Source organism: Octopus sinensis, linkage group LG9 (assembly GCF_006345805.1).
Source record: "Octopus sinensis linkage group LG9, ASM634580v1, whole genome shotgun sequence".
In the NCBI taxonomy this organism is placed as follows: Eukaryota; Metazoa; Mollusca; class Cephalopoda; order Octopoda; family Octopodidae; genus Octopus; species Octopus sinensis.
The window spans coordinates 14903057-14929097 of record NC_043005.1 but is presented as its reverse complement, the minus strand read 5'-3'; the positions used below and the strand labels follow the sequence as shown (position 1 = coordinate 14929097).

The following is a 26041-nucleotide window of genomic DNA, read 5'->3' as shown; positions in this document are numbered from 1 at the left end:
GGCCACGTTCAGATATATATATAGGGAGAGAGAGAGATTCAGATGAATATGGTACTTAATTTAAGGCACCAGAATTTAGTATGGTATTATCCATACAATTTCAAAGTAAGGTGATTAAAATCAAAATAAGCAACAAGGATATTATCCAGAGGTAATGCAGTACGATCGTTTCATGCAACTCCATAGAGTTGCATAAAACAATCGTACTGCATTACCTCTGGTTATCCTTGTTACATATATATATAGAGAGAGAGAGAGACAGACAGACAGACAGACAGAAAGAGAGAGAAGAGACAGAGACAGAAAGAGAGAGAGAGAGAAGAGACAGGAAACATGGTTTCAAATACATTTGTCAAAATTAAGGATGTATCTTTTTACCGTTTACAGGTAATAGAGCGATTGATATCAAATTCGAAGTTCTGAACTGTGGGGTTAATGAAAGTATCTCTGCAGTTAGGGTCGTCATCATCATCGGAACTGGAATTATTAGATGTAGGAGTACTTGTGGCCAACTTGACCCCTTCTTCTTTCAGACAGTCAAGGACTTGGTTCAAGCATTCATGAGCATCCTGCATGTCATTACTTAAGAAATGTGTACCAACGGTTGATATAGCTTCCCTCACATTACCTAATAAGGTCACTTTACTAACATCAGATTCACTTTTGGTCTGTGAGATTAACAAATTGGCCATGGTACTGTGTGTATATGTTTGTGCATCAGCGTTTGTCCCCCCAACATCGCTTGACAACCGATGCTGGTGTGTTTACGTCCCCCATAACTTAGCGGTTCGGCTTAAGAGACCAATAGAATAAGTACTAGGCTTACAAAGAATAAGTCCTGAGGTCGATTTGCTCGACTAAAAGGCGGTGCTTCAGCATGGCCACAGTCAAATGACTGAAACAAGTAAAAGAGTAAGCACGTATTTACATTTTAATAAGCCGTCATCTGCTATTTATGGTTGCTATTTTGAGTCAGAGAAGTAAATGAATCTTAATGACTTGTTAAGTAACAATGAAACCAGTAACTCAATCCTCATCCAAGTCCCCTGTAAACACCCACATGGGACCCAATTTCAAAGCAAGACAAATACATTTGAATATTACCAAGTTATTTATCTCTAAACATTGTAGCTGACCAAGTAGATAAGGCATTAGTCCACTAATTAACAAGTGGACAGTTTGCATTTTATCAAAGGAGCAGTACTGAGAAATTTATCAAAGACTCTTAGAAAACTGATGGCTCAGTTGTTATAGTTCTAAATAGATGCCATGGTGATGTACAATTCACTCAGTAAGGACAGTTACTTTGTGATGGATGTTTAACCCTTTCATTACCAACCCGGCTGAAACCGCCTCTGGTTCTGTAGTACAAATGTTTTGTTTTCATAAGTTTTAAATTAAAATCTTCCACCAAACCTTAGTCACAATTTAGGTACCTAACACTAGCTGAATAACTAGGTTATTTGACTAAATTCTTTGTTATATTTAAAGTAATTAAAAGAAACACAGAGATTCTGAAAATAAATATGGTAACAAAAAAGTTAATCTTAGCTCAATTCTGAGTCAGTAGACCAATGATCAAACGTTTCCAATATGACTATCATGGACTGGACAAATGTTATTTTGATACATAGTTTTACAGTTGGATGCCCTTTCTTTCACCAACCCTCATCTGTTTTTCAAGTAAGGGACAACTTACTCATCATGGCTTCAAAGCCATGAGGAGACCAGTTGACAGGACTGACAACACCATCATTTGCTGGTCTTTTGTATAAGTAATCACAGGCATAAGCAAACACAAACACATTATATATCATTATCATTGTTTAACGACCACCTTCAAGAAGTGTGTGTGAGTGGATCAAAAAGTTTTAAAATGGTTGGACACGTGTGAAGCATGAAGAGGGAGCAGGACATCCATCCACTTCCACCACTGACATATAGATTCAACAAGCTCAACCCAGAATCACCAGCATAAAAGTAATTCAAGACTCAACCTTGACAAAAAAAAAAAAATGATGCTAACAGATTTGGGGGACACAAAAAGGCCTATACTGCAACATTACCTGAAAAATGTAGGCCACAGGGAAATTCTGGCCAACAAACTGAAACCAGCTACCTGTACCAAATACTGAAGTCTATTCTCAAAGTAAGTGTTATTGTTGTATGGAAATACATGCCTACATATAGCTAGCCACACCATTGAAACCACTGAAAAATGTTTTTTTGAGTCACTGGAACACCCTGCATACAATCCAGACCTCGCCCCATCTGTCTATCATCTCTTCTGATGGCTTAAACGTCCTTTACAAGGTCATCAAATTTCTTCAGAAGAAGTGCAGGAGGCAGTGCATAAATGGCTGCACGACCAGCTGGAAACTTTCACTGACAGGAAAAGCAAGTTTGTGGACAACTGGAAGTGCATCAAAAACAAGGAGACTATGTCAAAAAATGATGATAGTGTTCAACCTCTGCTTTTGTTTTAATAAAATACACAAACAAGAATACATAGAGTTTTTGATTTGCCCATTTATTACACAAAAATGAAACTTTTTGGTGATTTCACAACAGGAGTAGCTGTGTGGTAAGTAGCTTGCTTGCCAACCACATGATTCCGGGTTCAGTCCCACTGCGTGGCACCCTGGGCAAGTGTCTTCTACTATAGCCTCAGGCCAACCAAAGCCTTGTGAGTGGATTTGGTAGACGGAAACTGAAAGAAGCCCGTCGTATATATGTATATATGTATATATATATATATGTGTGCGTGTATGTTTGTGTGCATGTTTGTCCCCCTAGCATTGCTTGACAACCGATGCTGGTGTGTTTATGTCCCCGTCACTTAGCAGTTCAGCAAAAGAGACCGATAGAATAAGTACTGGGCTTACAAAGAATAAGTCCCGGGGTCAATTTGCTCGACTAAAGGCAGTGCTCCAGCATGGCCGCAGTCAAATGGCTGAAACAAGTAAAAGAGAGAGAGAGCTTTTGTATATCATCATCGTTTAACGTCCGTTTTCCATGCTAGAATGAGTTGGACGGTTCGACGGGGGTCTGGGAAGCCACGAGGCTGCCCCCGGCTCCAGTCTGATCTGGCAGTGTTTCTACAGTTGGATGTCCTTCCTAACGCCAACCACTCCATGAGTGTAGTGGGTGCTTTTTATGTGCCACCAGCACAGGGGCCAGATGAGGCTGTCAATGGCCACGATCGGTTGGTGCTTTTTACATGCCACCGGCACAGAAGCCAGCTAAGGTGGCACTGGCATCGGCCACGTTCGGATGGTGCTTTTTACGTGCCACCGGCACGGGTATCACAACTACAATTTCCATTTGATTTTTATTTTGATGAACTTGACTCAATAGGTCTCCTCAAGTAGAAATTGTAAATCAAACTTACTTGTGCAATCGGTTATTTTCTGTTCGTAATGGCTGTAAAGCTAAACAAAATTCAGTCTGAAGGTCAAAGGTGTCTTGAAGCTGAGGCAATGTATTTACAAGGTCTTCTAACTGATTCACCATTCGAATAATTTCACGGTGATCTAAACATTTTAATAAAAAAAAAAAACAGAATTATAATTAAACATTAAAATAGAGTTCAAATCCCATCCAGTTCACCTTTGGTTTTCCTACTTCCAAAATCAATAATATAAGTACCAAACAAGTATTGATACAATTGACTTAAAACCCATCGTAGCCACAGTCCAATAAGGAACCATTAAAATACCAAATATCAAATATATAGAGATAAAATTTCGTCCATTTTCAAGAGAAGTTGCTACTAGTTACATTTGGAGTCTTCTTTGAACAGTCTGATGTCAGTTTACCTGGAAAGAAACAATGCAACTGTTAATGAATAAGAATTGAAATTAATGCATGCAAGATTTCACAGCTCTAACATTACTCCTTCTTAGCCAATGAACTTTTCAGCTCACCCGTGTATGTGTGTGTGTGTGTCCACATGCAGTTTTCCTTAAGCTCAAAGTCAACTTGTAAAAAAAGAGTGGTAAAGTCAATTGAATAGACCCCAATGTATTACTGGTTCTTAGTTTATCAATGCTCATAAGGAAAAAAAGTTTAAATATCATTAAACTGAAATAACTTGTGGGGCTTTTTTTTTTATGACACTCTCATCACTCATTGGCTTAAGACAGTGAGATTTAGCCCAGATCAGTCCTGATCCAAAACACCCAGAATCAAAAAGCATTCCAGCCATAGCCATCATGTTTTATATTCAATGTACCTAACACAACATTGTCCATTCTTTAAGATGGTTAGTGTGATTTGCCTATTATTTAAAGCAGGCTGGATAACTACATAGTGGTTCCTTTGTTGGCTTGTTAAGTAACTTAGTGCTTTATGATAAATAAATATAAACAATTATTTCATAGTGAGCAATAGAGCGCTGTACTATGATTTACATATTTTAATTACATATCATTATGGAAAATCGTAGGGCAACCAGCTGTTCTTGAGGGGACTTATTGAGTCAAGTACATCAACATCAAAATAAAAATCAAATGGAAATTGTAGTTGTGATGCCCGTGCCGGTGGCATGTAAAAAGTACCATCCGAATGTGGCCGATGCCAGCACTGCCTTGGCTGACTTCTGTGCCGGTGGCACGTAAAAAGCACCCACTACACTCATGGAGTGGTTGTCGTTAGGAAGGGCATCCAGCTGTAGAAACACTGCCAGATCAGACTGGAGCCTGGTGCAGCCTCTTGGCTTCCCAGATCCCGGTTGAACCGTCCAACCCATGCTAGCATGGAAAATGGACGTTAAACAATGATGATGATATGCTCTAAGCTCAAATGCCACTAAGGATACACTGGACAATGTAATCCTAGATATGCAATGAATGGGAGTAATTACTAATGAAATGCCTTTGATCATATAATATGCCCAATCAGAGCTGACCTGGGCTAAACAACGATTTTAGGAGTAAAATTTCACAGAAGTAAAAACAAATACATACTTACTTGTAGATTTACAGGTTTCTTTTAATTCATTGATTATAAACTTAAGAGTTTTGGCTCCAGCTAAGGCTTCTACACTTTGCCACTGGAGATGAATGTCATAGCCATTACTTGAACACCCATAAGTATAAGGATTTTCTTTACAGTTTATTCCTGGCATAGGCTGATGGGTTTTTGTGGCTGTACCTAAAGTATATTCTGGTGGACTTGCATTATCATTAAAACCATTCCTATTATTTGCCTGAAATCCTTTCAAAGACTTTTCAGCAGGATTTGAATTACCGGAAATTAAGTTATTAGAACAAGAAGGAACAGTTTTGGGTTGATTAAGTTGTGCAGAATAGCCAGGTACATTGTTGTCACGAACAGGCTCTTCAAAAGATACTCGTACATTTGTCATACTTCCCTGAGATGAGTTTATAGGAGTGAAAAAATGGCTAGAAACTGGTGATGTGATTTGATGATTTGATGTTGAAACAGGAGCTGATGATTGTCGTTTGGTTTTTATTGTGTCTGTAAAAAATTCTTCTTTTGACTGGCTTGTTTGAACAGTTTTATCTAAAAATATGGGACGTTCTGAAATCAGCTGAAAGGGATCTTGAATTGGAACTTGGTGTTGTGTTTCAGCAGTATTTGTAGATTTGGCAGGATAATCTGGAAGTTTATAGTTGAGCAAATTAGGTGGGTAATAAGTTGGTTGTTCTTTAGGACATGAAGGAACTTGCCTTGAATCCAAATTTGGTGCATCTGATTCTGTTGAAATTAATGGGACAACTAAAGGAATAGTTTCTAAAACGGGTTTCTGAGCATTTGAAGATGTAATGCATTGATTTACAGAATTTGAAACCTTTGTGGCATTTGAAGAAGTGTTTGCAGTGACCTTCCACTCATGTTTAGATGATGGTACAACAGGGTCAAATGCGGATTGGTTGTTTGCAGTATCCAGCTTGGGTGACATTTTATTAACTTGGTGAACAGAGAAACTGTAAGCATTTCCATAAGATGGACTGGAAGAAGAAACTCTAATTCCCAAAGATGTTTGGGGATTTTCTACTACTTCAGAATGAGTTCTTTTCTTCTGTTGAATTGCATTATTTGTGATGTTTGTAGGAGATTTTTGTTTTCTAAGGATCTGGTCAGTTTTGCATTGCTTGGCAGTTACAGACGTCACACGTGCTTTATTAGTTTGCGTCAGTTTCTTTGATTTCTGTCTCACGGGTAGCAATGGCTTGCTTTGAGTATTAGAAGCAAGTCCATCATTAATTGCATCACAGTCGGTCCAGTTGGCGGTTGTTAAGCATTTTTCAGGATCAGGTGTTGAGGTAGACAACATCCTATTGAACGGCACACTAGTTTTAATTGGGTGGCCTACATAACGAAGTGGTTCAGCTGTGAAACAATAAAAAGACAAGATCAATAGATTTAATTAAAGAAAAGTCAAATTAGGAACATCATGAAAATTGCATACATTTTGTCATATTGGAATAGATAAATGGATTTAGAATAGAACATTTAACCACACAACGATTGACTTAAATATTTATTTCCATACAATCTTTGAATTAATTCTACCTGATTAACATCATTTCTAAATGTCTGTCTGGATCTAAAGACAAACAAGTCACTGCTGTAAGCAATGGCAGTACTGTAAAGTGAAGAGTATTGCAGTGTTTTTCATTGTTGGATTCAATTTCACCCAAGAGCAAAGACACCTGCACTAATAGATTTATGCCCCAACTATGGGGGTTTGCTTCTCATATCCTTAACATCATGGAAGCTGAACATAAGCAACAGCCCGCAGATGATTCATAGAGAAAATCAGCCTTATATATCAAATTTCAAATTCTGTGAAAAATCAGATTATTCTTTCTTTCATTTGTTGTTAACAATAAAATAATCACAAGTTAGGAAAAAGAAACCGAAATAATAATCAAATGAACAAGAACAAAATATATGTCCACTCTAATTCATCATCATCATTATCATTATTTAATATCTATTTTCCATGCTGGCATAGATTGGATGGTTTGACTGGATCTGGCAAGCTTGAGAGCTGCACTGGTTCTATTGTCTGCATTGGCATGGTTTCTATGGCTGGATGCCCTTCCTAATGCAATATCAACAAAAGCAGCCTAACTTATGATTTATCACAACACGTTCACAAACTTGTAGACGATTAGATATGGCTGACTGAACCAAACTACTACATTACCAATAGTTATCTAACTAGCTCCTGAAAGGCAAAAATCAAACCTGGCAAAAACTGAACTCAGAATGTAGAAAATTGAAACTAAGCGTTTTTAGTCCAGTGAAGAAAGAAAAGTCAAAATGCATGGAAATTAGTGATGTTGGTGTTCTGTGAGGAGGGTGAGCTCTGATATTTCAGGTAGAACACTTATTTGAAGAAAAAAGGTGAGTTGGAAAGTCCTGAACTTCATTCATTCTTCTAGCACGCTTTTCATTTCTTTAAAAGAGAGAACCCACCCTGAAATATCAGAACTCACCTCCCTTCACAACATATGAACTTTTGATTCTGCCATACTATCAGTGCTTTTCTTGTAACAATCTATTTAAACAGTAAATTATCTCTTTTTAAATATATTTCATATTTTGTAATGAGTCCAAGGATAGAAAGAGCCCATAAACCTTTAGTCCACACTAAACTGAGGAGAGCTTGGTAAGGCTAATTCAGTTGACATTTAGCATGCTCTTTCATTTGGTGTTGAAAGGAGGGAATCATCGGCAAAGAGCTTTTACTAGAAAGATGAAATTCCAAGGGGGAAAGAATCCTTATTTGGCTTCACTTAGTCCTATGATTCATAGAGCCATCATATTTGTTTTTAATCTACATAATTCATTAATTAAATCAAAAGTAAAATAATCAAGACATTATTATATACATGGGATTGGGGCAATCATTAATGCAGTAATGAAAGGCTTTATGGTATATAGTTATAGCCCTTTATGTTCTGAGTTCAAATCCTACAATGAACACCATTACTTTTCAGCTTTCCGGGCCCTGTATCAAGCATCAATCAAGTACTGGGGTCAATTTAAGCAACTGTATCCAACCCCATAATTTGTGACCTTATGCCAATGTTAGAAATCAATATTATACAGTGGTACTAAGGTGAATGTAAACCTTTTGATGTTGGCTTTTGTGTCTCAATTCGGTTTATTAGTCTTGGAGAAGCAGAACGGTATGTATGTTCAGTGGTCCCAGAGGAATCAGTAGTAGAACCAACCAGCTCTAAATGAAAGGAGAAAAAGAAAAAACAGAACAATTATAATTATTTAAGAGCAATCAAATAAAGAAAAAAACCTTCTTAAAAGGTCATCATTGTCATTTAACATGTACTTTTCTATACTGACATCATACAGATCTTCCTGCTTCACAACCATATGGTTCTTGGTTCAATATGACTGAACAGCACCTAGGATTATAGGATTAGTCTCTGCTACCACAACCTTGGGTTGACAAATGCCTTGTGAGTAAATTTGACAGACAGAAACTGAGCAGAAGACCTTCATATATGAGTATGTACGTATCATCATCATCACCATTTTCCATCCACTTTCGATGGTTGGATGAACTGTCACAGTCTGAGTGAGTTCTCAGATATACTACTCTCCTAAATATTTCAGTTTCGGGTTGGATTCTATTGTAGGAATGACTGTCCTCACATCAACTACCTGACAGACTACACCAGGTACATTTTATCATGGCACCAGCACAGGTGAGTTTGTCACAACCTTAACAAGACCTTCTCAATCCCACAGTTCTGCTTGCTCACCTGCATCTTTACAGAGTATCCTGCATGGAGACACACACACACACACACACACACAGACATTCAATGGGTGAGAAAACACTATTATAGCATACAATAGAGAAACAGATTAATGCTCAGAAGTTCCCAGATTCTTAAAACCCAACTTCCTAATCAAGATAAAAATAATTCTGCAGAACAAAAGTTGGTTCAAAAGTTGGTTCTAGCTCAAGTATTTAATAAAATACAAGCTGGTCAAACACACACATATATATATATGGCATTATTATTTACATCAGTTACAATATATGTTATATATAAAACATGAAAAGAATATATTTAGCAAAGCAAAACTAAATTCCTAGCTATTATTTTACAGTTGTTCCAAACATTCAGTCAGTTTGATGCAATAATATGCAAATGGGTGTGCATACTTATGGTATATATATATATATATATATATATATATATATATATATATGTGTATGTATGTATGTATGTATATATATATATTAATTACTGGCAGAACTTACAGAGTGGCTCAAAGGCAGAGAGTTTCATGCAGTGGCACTTCCCATATATATGTGTGTGTGTGTGTGTGTGTGTGTTTGTGTGAGTGTGTGTGCCAGCATCGACAATGGACATTAAATGATGATGATATCATCATCATCATCGTTTAACGTCCGCTTTCCATGCTGGCATGGGTTGGATGGTTCGACTGGGGTCTGGGAAGCCAGGAGGCTGCACCAGGCTCCAGCCTGATTTGGAAGTGTTTCTACAGCTGGATGTCTTTCCTAATGTCAACCATTCCAAGAGTGTAGTGGGTGCTTTTTACATGCCACCAGCACTGGGGCCAGAGGGGGCTGGCATTGATCACGCTTGGATGGTACTTTTTACATGCCACCGGCACGGGAGCCAGAGGGGGCTGGCATCATAAACGTTTGGATGGTGCTTTTACGTGCCACCGGCACAGAAGCCAGTTAAGGCAGCACTGGCATCAGCCACATTCAGATATATATTTAGCTGGTTGTTTGCTTTATGTCCATTTTGTAGAGAAATTGTTTTACTACCAGATGTCCTTCCTGTCACTAACCTTTAACTGTTTTTCAAATATGAGATTTCTTATTCTACTAATCTTCATAAGTGACAAGCCAGCCGACAATTTATTGATAAGAAATTGCCAACAAACAGGTCAGGCTGATGCTACAGTAGAGCCACTTAGCCAAAGTGCTGCACCATGAAACTGAACCTGAGAAGTATATATATATATATATATATATATATATATATATATATATATATATATATATATAACTCTTTTACTTGTTTCAGTCATTTGACTGTAGCCATGCTGGAGCACCACCTTTTAGTCGAGCAAATCAACCCCAGGACTTATTCTTTGTAAGCCCAGTACCTATTCCATCGGTCTCTTTTGCCAAACTGCTAAGTCACGGGGATGTAAACACACCAGCATCAGTTGTTAAGCGATGTTGGGGGGAAAAACACAGACACACAAACATACACACACACACACACACATATATATATGACGGGCTATATAGTATATATATATATATATATATATATATATATACGAGGCTATAGTAGAAGATGCCCAAGGTGCCATGCAGTGGGACTGAACCTGGAACCATGTGGTTGGTAAGCAAGCTTCTTACCACACAGCCACTCCTACGCCTATTCATAGGATATTCACAGGAACTGTAATTTGCAGGGTAACTTAAAACATCTTTTGAATAAAAAATACCCTTAAATATATTGAACCAGTGAATGACTGATTAGAATCTTGTAACATTGCTGTTGTACACAAAATTTGATATAAAACAAATGTCCATTTGCATTGCTGAAGTGATGATTAAAATCGAAGATAAATGTCCATTTAAATCAAGCTTTAAGTTACTGAAATGTTCACTTTTAATCTGGAAAATGTCTATCTTCGGCAAAGTGAATACTTTCAAAATTGACAAGACCTGGGAACCAAGCAGCACCTATATTTCTTTCTTAGGTGAGCTGGTAGAAGTGTTAGCACGCCGGGCGAAATGCTAAGCAGTATTTCGTCTGCCGCTACGTTCTGAGTTCAAATCCTGCCGAGGTCAACTTTGCCTTTCATCCTTTCAGGGTCGATTAAATAAGTACCAGTTACACACTGGTGACGATATAATATACTTAATCCATTTGTCTGTCCTTGTTTGTCCCGTCTGTGTTTAGCCCCTTGTGGGTAGTAAAGAAATATATATTTCTTTCTTATTAAAATATAGTAACTTATTACAAATTGTAAACAGAAATATGAATTATGATTACATAAAGTTATCAAAAGAGAAGAGAAATGAACAAATATATATGTAACTAGCTGCCTCTTGCTCATCCTTTCTCATATATATTTTCTACTCTAGGCACAAAGCCTGAAATTTTGGGGTAGGGAGCCAGTCGATTAGATCAACCCCGGTACACAACTGTACTTAATTTATTAACTTCAAAAAGATGAAAGACAAAGTCGACCTTGGTGGAATTTGAACTCGGAATGTAAAGACAGACGAAATACTGCTAAGCATTTTGCCCAGCATGCTAACATTTCTGCCAGCTCTCATATATAAATTGTCACAGCCCACCCTCCTTCCATTTTAAGTGTGTGTATATGAATGTGTCTGTATTTGTATTTTCTATGTATCTTTCTAAATAAACATACACCAACACATATACACTCACTCAAAAGACTTTCTCACTTTCCCAAGCATCAAACTAATACACCTGCTTGTTGTTCATACACCTGTCTTCGTCTTTTGTTTTTCTGTAAATTTCAACTATATATATGTGTGTGTGTGTATTTTTATATAAATAAATTTACATACATAAACATCATTTTAATGTCCATTTTCCCGTGCACACATGGCTTGGGTTAGGCAAAGATTGCTGAAGCAGGCTTTCTACAGCCAGATGCCCTTCCTCTTGCCAAGCCTAACTCATTTCCAAGTAAGGTAATATTTTTCCATGCCCAAATGTTTTTTTACAGACTACTGGAAGCATAGAATACTAATTGTATAATGGTGACTCATTTACACACACACACACACACATATTCATATATTATTTATGTGTGTATGAGTGTGTGTGTGTATATATATATATATATATACATATATATACACAAACTTTGGCCAGTTCATGGCTATACTAGAAGACACTTGCCCAAGTGGTCTGAACCTGAAACCATATGGTTCTCAACTACACAGGCATGCTTGCACTTATGTACACACACACACACACACTGTAATGTGTTAGAAAGGGCATCCAACTATAGAAATCAACTCCAAAATTAAACACACAAGTGAGACGCAGCCTTCCAACAAGTAAGCAGAACACCCCAATATGTACTGACTCTGACCGTGGTTATCTATCCTACTCATGCCAGCATGGAAAGTGGATATAAAATGAGGTAGACCCAGGAAGACATGGAATGAGGTGGTCGAGCATGACCTTCGAAGACTAGGCCTCAGAGACAATGACGTAAAACCAAGACCTCTGGAGATATGCTGTGACTGCGAAGACCTGACAAATAAAGTGAGTTCATAGCTGTATCCAACAACCTGCTTCACACAACCAGCCCCAGCCCATTTAAAGTACCCTGGATCGTAGGATGACCTGCTGTGCTTGAGGAGACCTATTGAGTCAAGTACATCAACATCAAAATAAAAATCAAATGGAAATTGTAGTTGTGATACCCGTGCCGGTGGAACGTAAAAAGCACCATCCGAACGTGGCCAACGCCAGCGCCGCCTTGGCTGGCTTCCATGCCGGTGTCACGTAAAAAGCACCAACCGATCATGGCCATTGACAGCCTCCTCTGGCCCCTGTGCTGGTGGCATGTAAAAAGCACCGACCACACTCACGGAGTGGTTGGCATTAGGAAGGGCATCCAGCTGTAGAAACACTGCCAGATCAGACTGGAGCCTGGGGCAGCCTCTTGGCTTCCCAGACCCCAGTCGAACCGACCAACCCATGCTAGCATGGAAAACGGACGTTAAACGATGATGATGATGATGATGCATTGACACCCACACCCATTCACAAAGACAGAATGCAGGTCAAAATAGTATGATTTCTCCCTTTCTTTCTTTATCATGTTTGTTTGTGACCAAGTGTATGTTGTGTGTGTGTTTTAATAAAATCATGGAACAGACAAACAGACTTTGTATTTTAGCATTATAAAAAAATCAACACAACACTAAAGAAAGGATAACATATTTGCCTACTTCGTTTTCCAGCTAGCATAACTTTTCTTTTAGGTTTTGGGGTCATTTCTTTATTTTTCTGGTTCGCATCATGACTATAACAAAGAAAATAAATAGAAAAGGAAATTAAAAGTGAGATATTAAACTTCAAATGTAACATTTCACAGTCTGCTCAAAATCATAACATCAAGAGAATGCTATTCATGGGACATAAAAAAATTATAATATTCCTCTCAGTATGAGTGTATCTTTCATTCATTTCAGTCATTAGATTGTGACCATGCCAGGGCACTGCCTTGACAAATTTTCAGTTGAATGAATTGAGCCTGGTACTTTCTCTTTTATTAAGGCTTTGGTTGACCTGAAACTATAGTAGAAGACATGCCCAAGATACTGCACTTGTTTCAGTTATTTGACTGTAGCCATGCAGGAGCATCAACTTTTAGTCGAGCAAATCGACCCCAGGACTTATTCTTTGTAAGCCCAGTACCTATTCCATCGGTCTCTTTTGCCAAACCGCTAAGTTACAGGGATGTAAACATACCAGCATCAGTTGTTAAGCGATGTTGGGGGGGGGGGACAAACACAGACACACAAACATATACACACACATACATGTATATATGCATATATACGATGGGCTTCTTTCAGTTTCCATCTAGCAAATCCACTCACAAGGCTTTGGTCGGCCCGAGGCTATAGTAGAAGACACTTGCCCAAGGTGCCACGCAGTGGGACTGAACCCGGAACCATGTGGTTGGTAAGCAAACTACTTACCACACAGCCACTCCTACGTCTAATATTCCTAATTTTGTTAACAGTGAAGGTGCAGTAGCATATTGTATGACATACACACAAACTTTTTACAGTTTATCAAAGATTTTAGAAGTAAAAATAAAAAGGCCACTGAGACCCTTTCAGAATTATACAAAACCCATAGGTTGAGGACTGTTTGGAGTAGAGGTACTTTTGTAGGCTTGTGATGTGAAGGAAATTTGTTATTTGTAGCAGGTCTATCAACTACCTAAAGGCTCCCTTGTTGGCTCATTTGAATACATGTTTAAATAAAGAGGATTCAAACCTAAAAGTCCTCTGAAAGAGGCTTCAAACACAAGTTAATAAACATTAAAGATAAGAAACTTAAACCCGGAGTGGTTTCTATGGCTTACCTTCTGCTGACTCCTGTGGTTGGCTTTATAAACAAAAAACAAGAAAGAAAATCAAGAAACTAACATTAAAATAACTTTGATATGAAAAATATAAAAAATTTAAATAAAAGATAACACAAAATATGAAATGAAAATTTTAAAATAAAACATTCTTTCTTTTTACTTTGTAAATTCTATAAATAATATTTTTCATTTTCACTGATTCTATTTTTAAGATATTCTTTGAGGGACAAGAACTTTTACAATGCTTGGATGTTTTCTAGTGAATAGATTATCATGGTAATTCACAAAGAAAGTTGCAAGTAGGTGGTAATAATTTCTAATAAGTTCTACAAATAATATTTTTCATTTTCACTGATTCTATTTTTAAGATATTCTTTGAGGGACAAGAACTTTTACAATGCTTGGATATTTTCTAGTGAATAGATTATCATGGTAATCCACAAAGAAAGTTGCAAGTGGGTGATAATAATTTCTAATAAAAACAAGTAATTACAACATTTCATGAAAAGGCACTAGGAATTACATCAACCCAAGTCCATAGCTAGTTCTGAATTTATGAAACCCAGAAAGTTGACAGATAAAATCAGCAATAATGAGATTTGAATTCAGAATGTAAAGCCAAGTCACATACAACACAAGGTATTTTCTATTAATTCTGCTATCCATCAGCCCTCAATAATAACTGTATTTACGTGTATGTTCAAAGATGAGAGTACATTATATATATAGATATGTGTGTGTGTGTGTGTGATGAAAATCATCATCACTGTGGCACCTGGCACCTGTGCAGGTGGCACGTAAAAAGCACCCACTACACTCGAGGAGTGGTTGGTGTTAGGAAGAGCATCCAGCTGTAGAAACACTGCCAGATCAGACTGGAGCCTGATGCAGCCCTGGCTTCCCAGACCCCGGTCGAACCGTCCAACCCGTGCTAGCGCGGAAAACGGACGTTAAACGATGATGATGATGATATACCAGAATAAGCACATAAATGTGAAACAAAGTGGAAAAAATAGTACTTGAATACCAGAGGTAGAGTAATATGATTTATTAAAAAGCAGCAAAAATATCACAGAAAATATTAGTGTTTGATATTTTTGCTGCTTTTTAATACACATATATATATATATATATATATAAACTATAACATAAATAATATCAAATAATATAGTACTCAATATGTCGAGTAATGATGTATTTATATATTTATAAAGCAATAGAAGTAAAATATCAGGCTACCAAATGTTTCGTGCCAAGCAACTCATTCAGGCCCCGTATCTCCACATGTTTAGAGTTACGAAAAATATTTTGAGAAAATACATTTATAAACGTTTCCACTTCTGTTAAGGCGAATAACTCTTAGATAGTCATTGTGAGTTATTTTTCCTTGATTGTCTCAAGAATTAGCATTGGCGATGCTGGAAAAGAAAAGAAAATCTGTTGAAAATTGAGGAAGAACAAATGGTACGATTGAAAACAGGTTATACATCATCATTAGAGAGAGTGTTGAAAAGAATAGAGGTGGGGGGAACACGAAGGTGAGTTTTGAATGAAATAATATACAGAAATGCGAGAAAGAGGAAAGGTAGAAAAGCAAAGCGATAATAAAGCAAAGCTGAACAGAGTTTAATACTCTCTTTACTCTTTTTACTCTTTTACTTGTTTCAGTCATTTGACTGCGGCCATGCTGCCGAACCGCTAAGTAACGGGGACATAAACACACCAGCATCGGTTGTCAAGCAATGCTAGGGGGACAAACACAGACACACAAACACACACACGCATATATATATACATATATACATATATACATATATTCAGTTTCCGTCTACCAAATCCACTCGCAAGGCTTTGGTCGGCCTGAGGCTATAGTAGCAGACACTTTCCCAAGGTGGGACTGAACCCAGAACCATGTGGTTGGTTAGCAAGCTACTTACCACACAGCCACTCCTAATATGGAGCAATTTTTTTTTTTTTTCTAACACAAAGGTTTTTCACAATATCTCTAAATATGGAGATATGAGCCTGAATGAGTAATTGGTAGGCCAGCATTTTATACATATTGCTTTATAAAGATATTTATGATGTACATTGAAACAATATGCAGGTTCCTGGAAGTCATATATCTAAAATAGAAAAATATAATTATATTATGTATTGAGTTAAATGTCCTTTATTAAGAAGTGGTCTTCTTGATCATTATTTGAGAATTATACTGTAGTACTAATTCTTAAAGACTCTTCCATTGTCTGCTACAGGATCAGGTCTAGTTTAATTGTTTCTGACATTTTTATGTTAAGATTTATATGGGTCTTATATTTAAGCGGATCTATATCAAGATTTTAGTTTATTAGTAGTATTAGTCCATCAGAAATTTAGTGGTTTACAGGATTTTTATGTTAGATATTAGCTAGTTATGTTATGGGGAATTTATGACACATACACACACACACTTTTGTTATTCTTTATTTTTATGATGAAGGACTAGCATTCAAAACAAAATTCTCCACCTTGGTTGTAAGCATTAAACTAATACATTTATTAAAACTTGCCCCACCCATATCTTCTTTTTGTATATTCTTTTTTATTTTTACTTGTTTTAGTCATTTTGACTGCGGCCATGCTGGAGCACCGCCTTTAGCCGAGCAAATCGACCTCAGGGCTTATTCTTTGTAAGCCTAGTACTTATTCTATCAGACTCTTTTGCCAAACTGCTAAGTTATGGGGACGTAAACGCACCAGCATTGGTTGTCAAGTGATGTTAGAGCGAGGGACACACACCCACACGTACATATACGACAGGCTTCTTTCAGTTTCTGCCTACCAAATCCACTCACAAAGCTTTGGTCGACCCAAGGCTATAGAAGACACTTGCCCAAGGTCCCATGCAGCGGGACTGAAACTGGAACCATGTGGTTGGTAAGCAAGCTACTTACTACATGAAATAATTTACAGTTGCGTACAAAATGCAATGTTGCATAGTAGTGGAAGTATGAGTATTAAATGCAGATTATGTGCAAAGGGTGGGAAAAAAATGAAGGCAGCAGGCTCTACTGGGTGTGTTAGTGTGCATAAGCAATGCAGTACAATAAACTGAGACAAAAACAGGAATGTGAGCAGAATCAAATGTAGCATGCAACAGAGATCCAAATGGAATGAAACTGTTCAAAATAAAAGAAGACATGGGCCAAGGTAGTTAAAGCTGATCTTAATTTCACAAAGGAGATGACAAACCCAATAAATGGCAGGATACTGTGTTGGAGAAAACTCAACCACTGCATGTAAGCATGAAAAGCAGATATAATGATGATGATACCAAATATTTAAAATTTTTGTAAACTATGTAATTTCAAACTATATTGTTTCAATGAAATATGTTGTATAAGTTGAGAAAAGAAACATTTACATTTAGTTGTTTCCTCGTTTGTCGACGAATACCTTGCTGAATGACTGGTGACATTGTATAATAGCGAAACCAACTCGAGCTGTAGATAATTCTGCGATGTTTCAAATCCAGAGTAATTTCACACATTGTTTAGTTAGGGAAGTAGCTTGACATGTGTTGATAAGAATCTAAATACAATGAAAGAAGTAACAAATACCAAAAACGTTTTCATTTAATCTTCCCGGATCTTTTCGGTTTGACCAGCAGTTTTTTAATATAATTTCCACGTAACTAAACACTTTTAAACTTCGTATACTGGTAGAATGTGTTTATAAAACATCTTTTTCTCTTGGCTTTATGGAGAAAATTCTATAGTTTGTAAGATATTTGTTGTTTTTTTTCTTCAATTTCAACCAATCAGTGACGTCTATTGAGGTGAAAACATTCTGTGCCGTATGAATAAGTCCCTCGTTTAAGAAACAGATTGGGTTTATTTACATTTCTGAAGAAAAAAAAGATACCCTTCCCCCACCCCTAACCCTAAAACAGATTGAAATGCCATAGATCGATACTAGGGTCATAATTATGGGTGACAATTTCATATGACACCACTAGAAAAAACTGCCGTTCAAACCGAAAAGATCCATCTTCCCATTGATATCTTCAATTCAACTTCAGCAGTAGGAATTACCTCCCCAACAAATCCAGCTTCTTCACTCAATTGAGTCTGAATGGGAGATATTTTCTTTAATGTGGATTTAAAAAATTTTTTTTTACATAATCATCATCATCATCAATACATCATAAAGCAAAAGGGAGAAAAAAGAAAAACACAAAGAAAAGCAGCTATAGCTGTGAGTCAAGTTGTTAAAATTGACTGGCAGTGTATAAGCAACAAAAAGCAAAATGACAACATCAATTATATATTGAATTCATTTGTTTAATAACGATGTTTGGTACAAAACTGCAGATTTGTAAAGCTAAGGTCAAACCAGTGAAGCTCTAGCTTAAAAGGGGAACAGCTATCTTTTACAAGGCAGTTTATCCAACACTACTGATTCTACCTCTTTTACTTGTTTCAGTCATTTGACTGTGGCCATGCTGGAGCACTGCCTTTAGTCAAGCAAATCTACCCCAGGACTTATTCTTTGTAAGCCTAGTGCTTAGTCTATGGGTCTCTTTTGCCAAACCGCTAAGTTACGGGGGTACGTAAACACACCAGCATCGGTTGTCAAGCGATATTGGGGGGACAAACACAGACACACGAATATATACACACACATACACATACATATATACGATGGGATTCTTTCAGTTTCCATCTGACAAATGCACTCACAAGGCTTTGGTCAGCCCAAAGCTATAGTAGAAGACACTTGCTCAAGGTGCCATGCAGTGGGACTGAACCCAGAACCATGTGGTTCGTAAGCAAGCTACTTACCACACAGCCACTCCTACCTGTTCACAACCTTTACATATTGATTTCTAAAACTGGTACAAACCCACACATTAGGAAGGGATAGAATAGATAATATCAGCCCACTGAATTATTTTTATTTTATTTTCTTCTCATGTTTTCTGTAATCAATATTTTCATGGGTTTGCTTCATTTACAAGAATGACTCGGAAGTATTTGGCAACTCAAGCAGAACAAATATTACACAAAGTATTTTCGTTTGAAACCAGTTAATAGGTTTTCAAACAAACAGGGGACAAATGCATGCACTCACATTACATACACAATGGGCTTCCATACATTTTACTTTTACGAAATTCCTCTAACAACGTATTTTTTAACAAATTTTCCTAAGATGGTATATTATGGATTCGATCTTGGAACTACATATTGCAAAGCAAACTTCTTAGCCACTTATCTAACCTGATACTAAGTCTATCCATCTCAGAAAGATGAGAGCAAAGTCAACCCTGGTGGGACTGGAAATCTTAACATAGGCATAGGAGTGGCTGTGCAGTAAGTAGCTTGCTTACGAACCACATAGTTCAGGATTCAGTCCCACTGTGTGGCACCTTGGGCAAGTGTCTTCTACTATAGCCTGGAGCAGACCAAAGCCTTGTGAATGAATTTGGTAGACAGAAACTGAAAGAAGCCCGTCGTATATATGTATATATACATGTATGTGTGTGTATATGTTTATCCCCCCCAACATCGCTTCACAACTGATGCTGGTGTGTTTACATCCCCGTAACTTAGCAGTTCAGCAAAATAGACCGATATAGAATAAGTACTAGGCTTACAAAGAATAAGTCCTGGAGTCGATTTGCTCGACTAAAGGCAGTGCTCCAGTATGGCCACAGTCAAATGACTGAAACAAATAAAAGAGAAAGAGACTGTGTGGTAAGAAGTTTGTTTCCCAACCACATGGTTCCAGGTTCAATCCCACTGTGTGGCATCTTAGGCAAGTTTCTTCTACTATAGCCCCAAAGCCTTGTGAGTCGATTTGGTAATGGGAAACTGAAAGAAGCCCGTCGTATATATACATGTATATCTCTATCTTTGTGTCTGAGTTTGTCTCCAATCCCTTCTTGACAACTGGTATTGGTGTGTTTATGCCCCTGTAACTAAGCAGTTCGGCAAACAGGATCGATAGAATAAGTACTAGGCTTTAAAATAAATCTTGGGGTGTATTTGTTTAACAAAAAACCCTTCAAGACGATGATCCAGCATAGTTGCTGTCAAATGACTGAAAACAAAAGATAAAAGATATAGAAACATTAACTAAATAGGACATGTTGTCTGACCCTTTACCATTTCCTCCATCCTTCAACTTCTTCAGTATTGACATGATAAATGACAAATTGTTTTAACTAATCCGAGGCGCGAAAATAGGTGCTAGAATAAAGTACACAATTCGGAAATAATCGTATTTTAGTGTTAGTGATAAACTCCTCAAAAGCAAAAACTAGAACGTCATTTCCAAGGGAAACAACTTTGGTGGGCTTACTGAAAGATCTATGGCAGCTATTCTCAACCATTTGTTTTTCCTATCTTTGAATCCCTTTGATTACTATTTTATTCTGGTGAACCCCAATAGCAATTCGATGATTAAAAACTAGTTATATAGAAACTTCTTACAAAATTCCTATTCACTTGTGGAGCACCACCTTTAGTCGAACAAACCAACCCCAGGACTTATTCTTTGTAAGCCTAGTACTTGTTCTGTCTGTCTCTTTTGCTAATTTATGGGGACGCAAACACACCAACATCGGCTATCAAGGGTTGGGACGGGGACAACAAACACACATACACGTGTGTGTATGTATGTATGTATATATATATATATATATATATATATATATAGATATATATATTACATATATACACACGACGTGCTTCTTTCAGTTTCTGTCTACCAAATCCACTCACAAGGCGTTGGTCGGCCTGCCCAAGGTGCCACGCAGTTGGACTGAACCCGGGACCAAGAGGTTGGTAAGCATGCTACTTACCAAACAGCCAATATACACATTTGAAATTAATGTACTTAGAAAGGGAATAAGAAAAAAGAAATTTTTTCAACAGCTCAAGACATGTTAAATGAAAAATCCTGAAGTGTGTGCACATCCACAAAATAGCAAACTGTTTAGCAACAACATTCCTAACATTTCTTTCAAGTTATTCTCTATTTAATTCTTTCACAGCTAAACAAGATTTTTCCGTCGTGTATCCGTAAAATTCTTCTCTGAACTAATAAGTCAAGTGTGTACACACCAAGGTGCGACTTGTTGAACCCAGCCAAAAGTTTTTTGTGTATTGTGAGAGAGGTGAGAAAGTGCTCGTGCATGCATACACAGAAAATTTCTGCATATAAACTATACGCATAAATTCTTTGTCTCACTAATAATTAATTAATAGCAATTTGGTTTTTCTATTTGATTAGCAAGATTCTTAAAGTAAACTTGTTTTACCCTGGGAAGGTCATTAAGCAAATAACACACACACACACACAGTTTCACTTCTTTCATTATTATTAGTCAACAAGTTAATCATTTTCCAATTAACTAATTGATTGGAATTTGCATCACCGGTCTGGAACCCCGATCTTGCCCAGGATATTAATCGTCTGGAAACCGTTCAGCAACGTGTAACCAAGAGAATACCCTCCATCAGGCATTTGCCATATTCTGAACGCCTTACTTCCCTGGGCATGGACACATTGAAACTCCGACGTCTGGCAGCTGACTTGGCAGACACCCATAAAATTATTAACCATCTTTAGGCGCAGGAGTGGCTGTGTGGTAAGTAGCTTGCTTACCAACCACATGGTTCCAGGTTCATTACGACTGCGTGGCACCTTGGGCAAAGTGTCTCCTACTATAGCCTCGGGCTGACCAAAGCCTTGTGAGTGGATTTGGTAGACGGAAACTGAAAGAAGCCCATCGTGTATATATAAATATATTTATATATATATGTATGTGTGTCTGTGTTTGTCCCCAACCCATCATCGCTTGACAACCGATATTGGTTTGTTTACGTCCCCGTAACTTAGCGGTTCGGCAAAAGAGACCGATAGAATAAATACTAGGCTTCCAAAGAATAAGTCCTGGGGTCGATTTGCTCGACTAAAGGTGGTGCTCCAGCATGGCCACAGTCAAATGACTGAAACAAGTAAAGAGTAAAGAGATCTTACAAACAATAACTCTGAGCACCTTTTCAAACTCCACCTGTCTAACACCCGTGGACATATTTACAAAGTCAGAAAAAAGCACAGCTGAGTTCGTCAGAGTCCTTTCTGTGACCTCATCAATAGCATATACCCTCACTATTTCAGACTGTCAATCACCGAACGTATGAAATATTCAGAAACAAGGACTTCAAGCTCAGAACATTAAGGAATTTAACTAAATATTACATGACATTAAACCCAGAACTATTGATTCTACTCGACTAGGATCCCTCTAATCATTAATATTAAGGATATGGTTTGACCACAAGTTGGTCCTGATCACAGACATTCCAGCTGTGACTATCATATTTTTTTTTACTTGCTGTTATATTCTCTGGATTACGTTTTTTTTTTTTTCTAAAACGACAGGGTATAGGTTGAGTGAGACTTGTTGCTGTTTCTAGCAAGTCGTGCAACTGTTTAGAAGCTTCCTTGTTGAGTCATATTAAGAAAATATTATAAATTTCTGATGTATTCAACTTCACATATGCCTATAATTGGATTTTGATTTGACACAAATAGGATTCTCATTTAGGTTCTTTTAAAATATATCATCATTGTGTCTAATTGGAAAGGGGAAAACACACTTAAAAAATCAGAATTATAGTTGTAGAGTTCAAATTCAAGTGAGATTATCAGTGAAGGACTGATGTTGAATTAATTTACTATACCCCACTCTCTCCCCAATATATAATAATAATAATAATAATAATAATAATGAAATTATTGTATACAGTGCTCAGGTGCACCACAACTTGTCAGAAAGTGCATATAAAGTACATGCAGTAATGTAAAAATGTCTGGAAAGCGAACAATGTATGAGTCAGATACATGCTTGTGTGTGTATGGAGGGGAGAAAATCAGGTGTAGTTTTGGCGAATCTCAGAAAGCATGGAAGTTTTGAAGGATGCAGTGCTCCGACAACTAACAACTGATGCCGGCAGTTTGTTCCATGCTTCAGCAACTCTCAGCGTGAAAAAAAATGTTTCCTGAAGTCATGGGAGCTGTGCTGTTTTCTGACTTTGTAAATATGTCTGGCCTTGTACCAACAATAAAAATTGGCATTACGCAGAAATGTCAATTTTAGCCAGATAAAAAAAAATGTCCCATTTCATTTAAATACTATAAATATTAGAGTAATTTCAACAGTATTTTAACGACTTTATAAAGAGACACGTCGTGACTTGAACACAATGGGCAGCACAATTTTTAGAATGGCATTACACTTATGTGAAGAAAAAGTTGAAATAAAATTGCTTAATTTCATTTATACTGCTTTAATGTTCACGAGAAATATATAAACGTCAGAACATCATTTGCGTTCTTTCCATTGCAAATACCAGATTTTGTGCCGAGTTTAAAAAGATATTTGTCATTTAACTCAAGTTCGGTTTGACTGACGCATTCCATCCACTAAAATTCCTCCACCTCTTCCTTTTTAGTTTATAGTAAACCCTGGACTACATTATCCAGTGTATACCTCTTTTAAGGCGGTAGGGCATGGTTTGGAAGATTGGCTGCTGTTTCTAGCGAGTGAAGCGCCACATACTCCCCCCACGTCAGTTTGTAGAAAAAAAATGACACAAACAATACAGCGCTAGACAAGATGCATTACGGTAAATAAATAAATAATTACAATAGAAGTAAATAAGTATCAATATTATAGTAAAGCCTTAAAAAAAAGTTTTGGACAAGCATCAATATCACGCCCTTCTTGCCAAAAAACACCGGACAAAATGCTTAAGGGGCATCTCGTCCGTCTTCACACCCCACCAAGGTTGACTTTGCCTTTCATCTTTTCGAGATCGATAAAATAAGTACTAGTCAAGTACTGCAGTCGACATAGTCGACTTTCCCTTCCCCTCAAAAACTGCTGGCCTTGTGCAAAAATTTAAAACCATTAAGGATTGTTTATTATTATCAATAATAATAATTATTATTATTATCAATAATAATAATTATTATTATTATCAATAATAATAATTATTATTATTAATAATAATACTTATTATTATTATTATCAATAATAATAATTATTATTATTATCAATAATAATAATAATAATAAAGGTACAAGACCTGGAATTTCGACCTCGGTACTTTATTTTATCGACCCTGGTAGGATGAAAGGCATTCGGACGGGATTTGAACTCGGAATGTTAATAAGCCTTTTGTGTTGACATATCACGAAGTTTCTGATTTATAACTACAGAGAGAGAAATGGGAATGAAGTGAAGTTTATGGTATTACCTTCACAAAAAAAGCTATTATTAATGGCTATAAGTGATGTCAGGGTGGGCTGAAGGAGAATAATTTACCTTCGTGTTTAATTCGTTGACCAAAACATCTTGAAACAAGATCCAACATGTTGTCGTCGTCTTCTGCTCTTGAAGGGAATTTTGTTTGTTTGTTTTAATGAATGGAGCTTGCTATGGTGAGCTAAACTTCATATCTTGGATACGAAGTTCTGTAATAACACAGGAATGTTATTGAAATTCCCTTGGAATAAGTATTAGCAACAGCTGTACCAAAAATCTATCACGTAAGTCGGTATCGAAAGTGTCGTCAAAACAAATCGAATGCTTGAATTTTCCACGCAACTCTGCAGATCCGATATAGCTGCTCACTGATTGGTTGATTTTATATACCCGTTCTTGTACACTTCCGGTTTTCTCAAACCAGCTGATACTTAACTATGGAGGACCAATAAGAAATAAAATGAATATGAAATAAGATAAAATGGGAGGTGATTTAATCTCTTTATAACTTTTAAAGAAATAAAATGAATATGAAATAAATTAAAATGCGAAGTGATTTAATCTCTTTATAACTTTTTTTTCTGATTAAGGTTTGAATTTGATAATGTCTCTTCAAGGAAACCCAATAATTCAGAAACATGTCCTTAGCAGTCACTAAGCCTCCTTAACAAAGATCAGATTTCCCCAATTAGCATAATATAGTAATCCCTTGACTATCGCGGGTATTATGTTCCACAATAGGTGAAAATCCGCGAAGTAGAAACAGTACTGCACTGTGTATTTTTTATATTATTTTTAAATTTATATCATCATCATCATCATCGTTTAACGTCCATTTTCGATGATAGCATGGGTTGGACGGTTTGACCAGGTTCTGGGAAGCCAAGAGGCTGCGCCAGGCTCCAGTCTGATCTGGCAGTGTTTCTACAGCTGGATGCTCTTCCTAACTCCAACCACTTCGTGAGTGTAGTGGGTGCTTTTTACATGCCACCGGCACGGGGGCCAAAGGAGGCTGGCAAACGGCCACAATTGGTTGCTGCTTTTTACATGTCACCAACACGGACGCCAGTCAGGCAGCACTGGCATCAGCCACATTTGGATGGTGCTTTTACGTGCCACTGGCAAGGGTATCTTAACTACAATTTCCATTTGATTTTTATTTTGATGTTGGTGTTGACGTTGACGTACTTGACTCAATAGGTCTCCTCAAACACAGTGGATCACTCTACGATCTAAAGTTAGCAAAGCAGGCCATCCTGCAAGCCATGAACTCACTTCATTTGTTGGGTCTTCGCAGTCACTTCGTCATTTCCTCTGTGAGGCCCAACATGCCACCGGCACGGGTATCTCAATTACAATATCCATTTGATTTTTATTTTGATGTTGATGAACTTGACTCAATAGGTCTCCTCAAGCACAGCAGGTCACCCTATGAACCAAGGTTAGCACAGCAGACAGTCCTGCGAGCCATGAACTCACTTCGTTTATTTTATCATAAATGGAAAACAACACCACCGAGGAATCAACGTAACTTAAATAATAAACTGTGATATTGCAAGG

The 26041-nt window shown here is 37.2% G+C and overlaps 1 protein-coding gene across 5 annotated transcripts in view; it reads right to left on the bottom strand.

Moving 5' to 3' along the window:
- LOC115215940 overlaps positions 1 to 24844 on the bottom strand; it is a 52682-nt gene extending 27838 nt beyond the window's left edge. For 2 of the 5 annotated variants that reach the window (XM_029785304.2, XM_036505793.1), the window contains exons 1-7: positions 24542 to 24844; positions 17564 to 17730; positions 14155 to 14177; positions 13007 to 13080; positions 8111 to 8218; positions 4972 to 6357; positions 3392 to 3533 (exon numbers count right to left, since the gene is read on the bottom strand). In XM_029785304.2, the coding sequence (XP_029641164.1) occupies positions 3392 to 3533; positions 4972 to 6357; positions 8111 to 8218; positions 13007 to 13080; positions 14155 to 14177; positions 17564 to 17689 (1859 nt within the window). In that variant the 5' untranslated portion in view covers positions 17690 to 17730; positions 24542 to 24844. Of the gene's footprint in view, positions 1 to 3391; positions 3534 to 4971; positions 6358 to 8110; positions 8219 to 13006; positions 13081 to 14154; positions 14178 to 15396; positions 15576 to 17563; positions 17731 to 24541 lie in introns of all 5 variants that reach the window. The other 3 variants (XM_036505794.1, XM_029785305.2, XM_036505795.1) reach the window with 3 other exon arrangements.
- Between the last annotated feature and the right edge of the window lie 1197 nt (positions 24845 to 26041).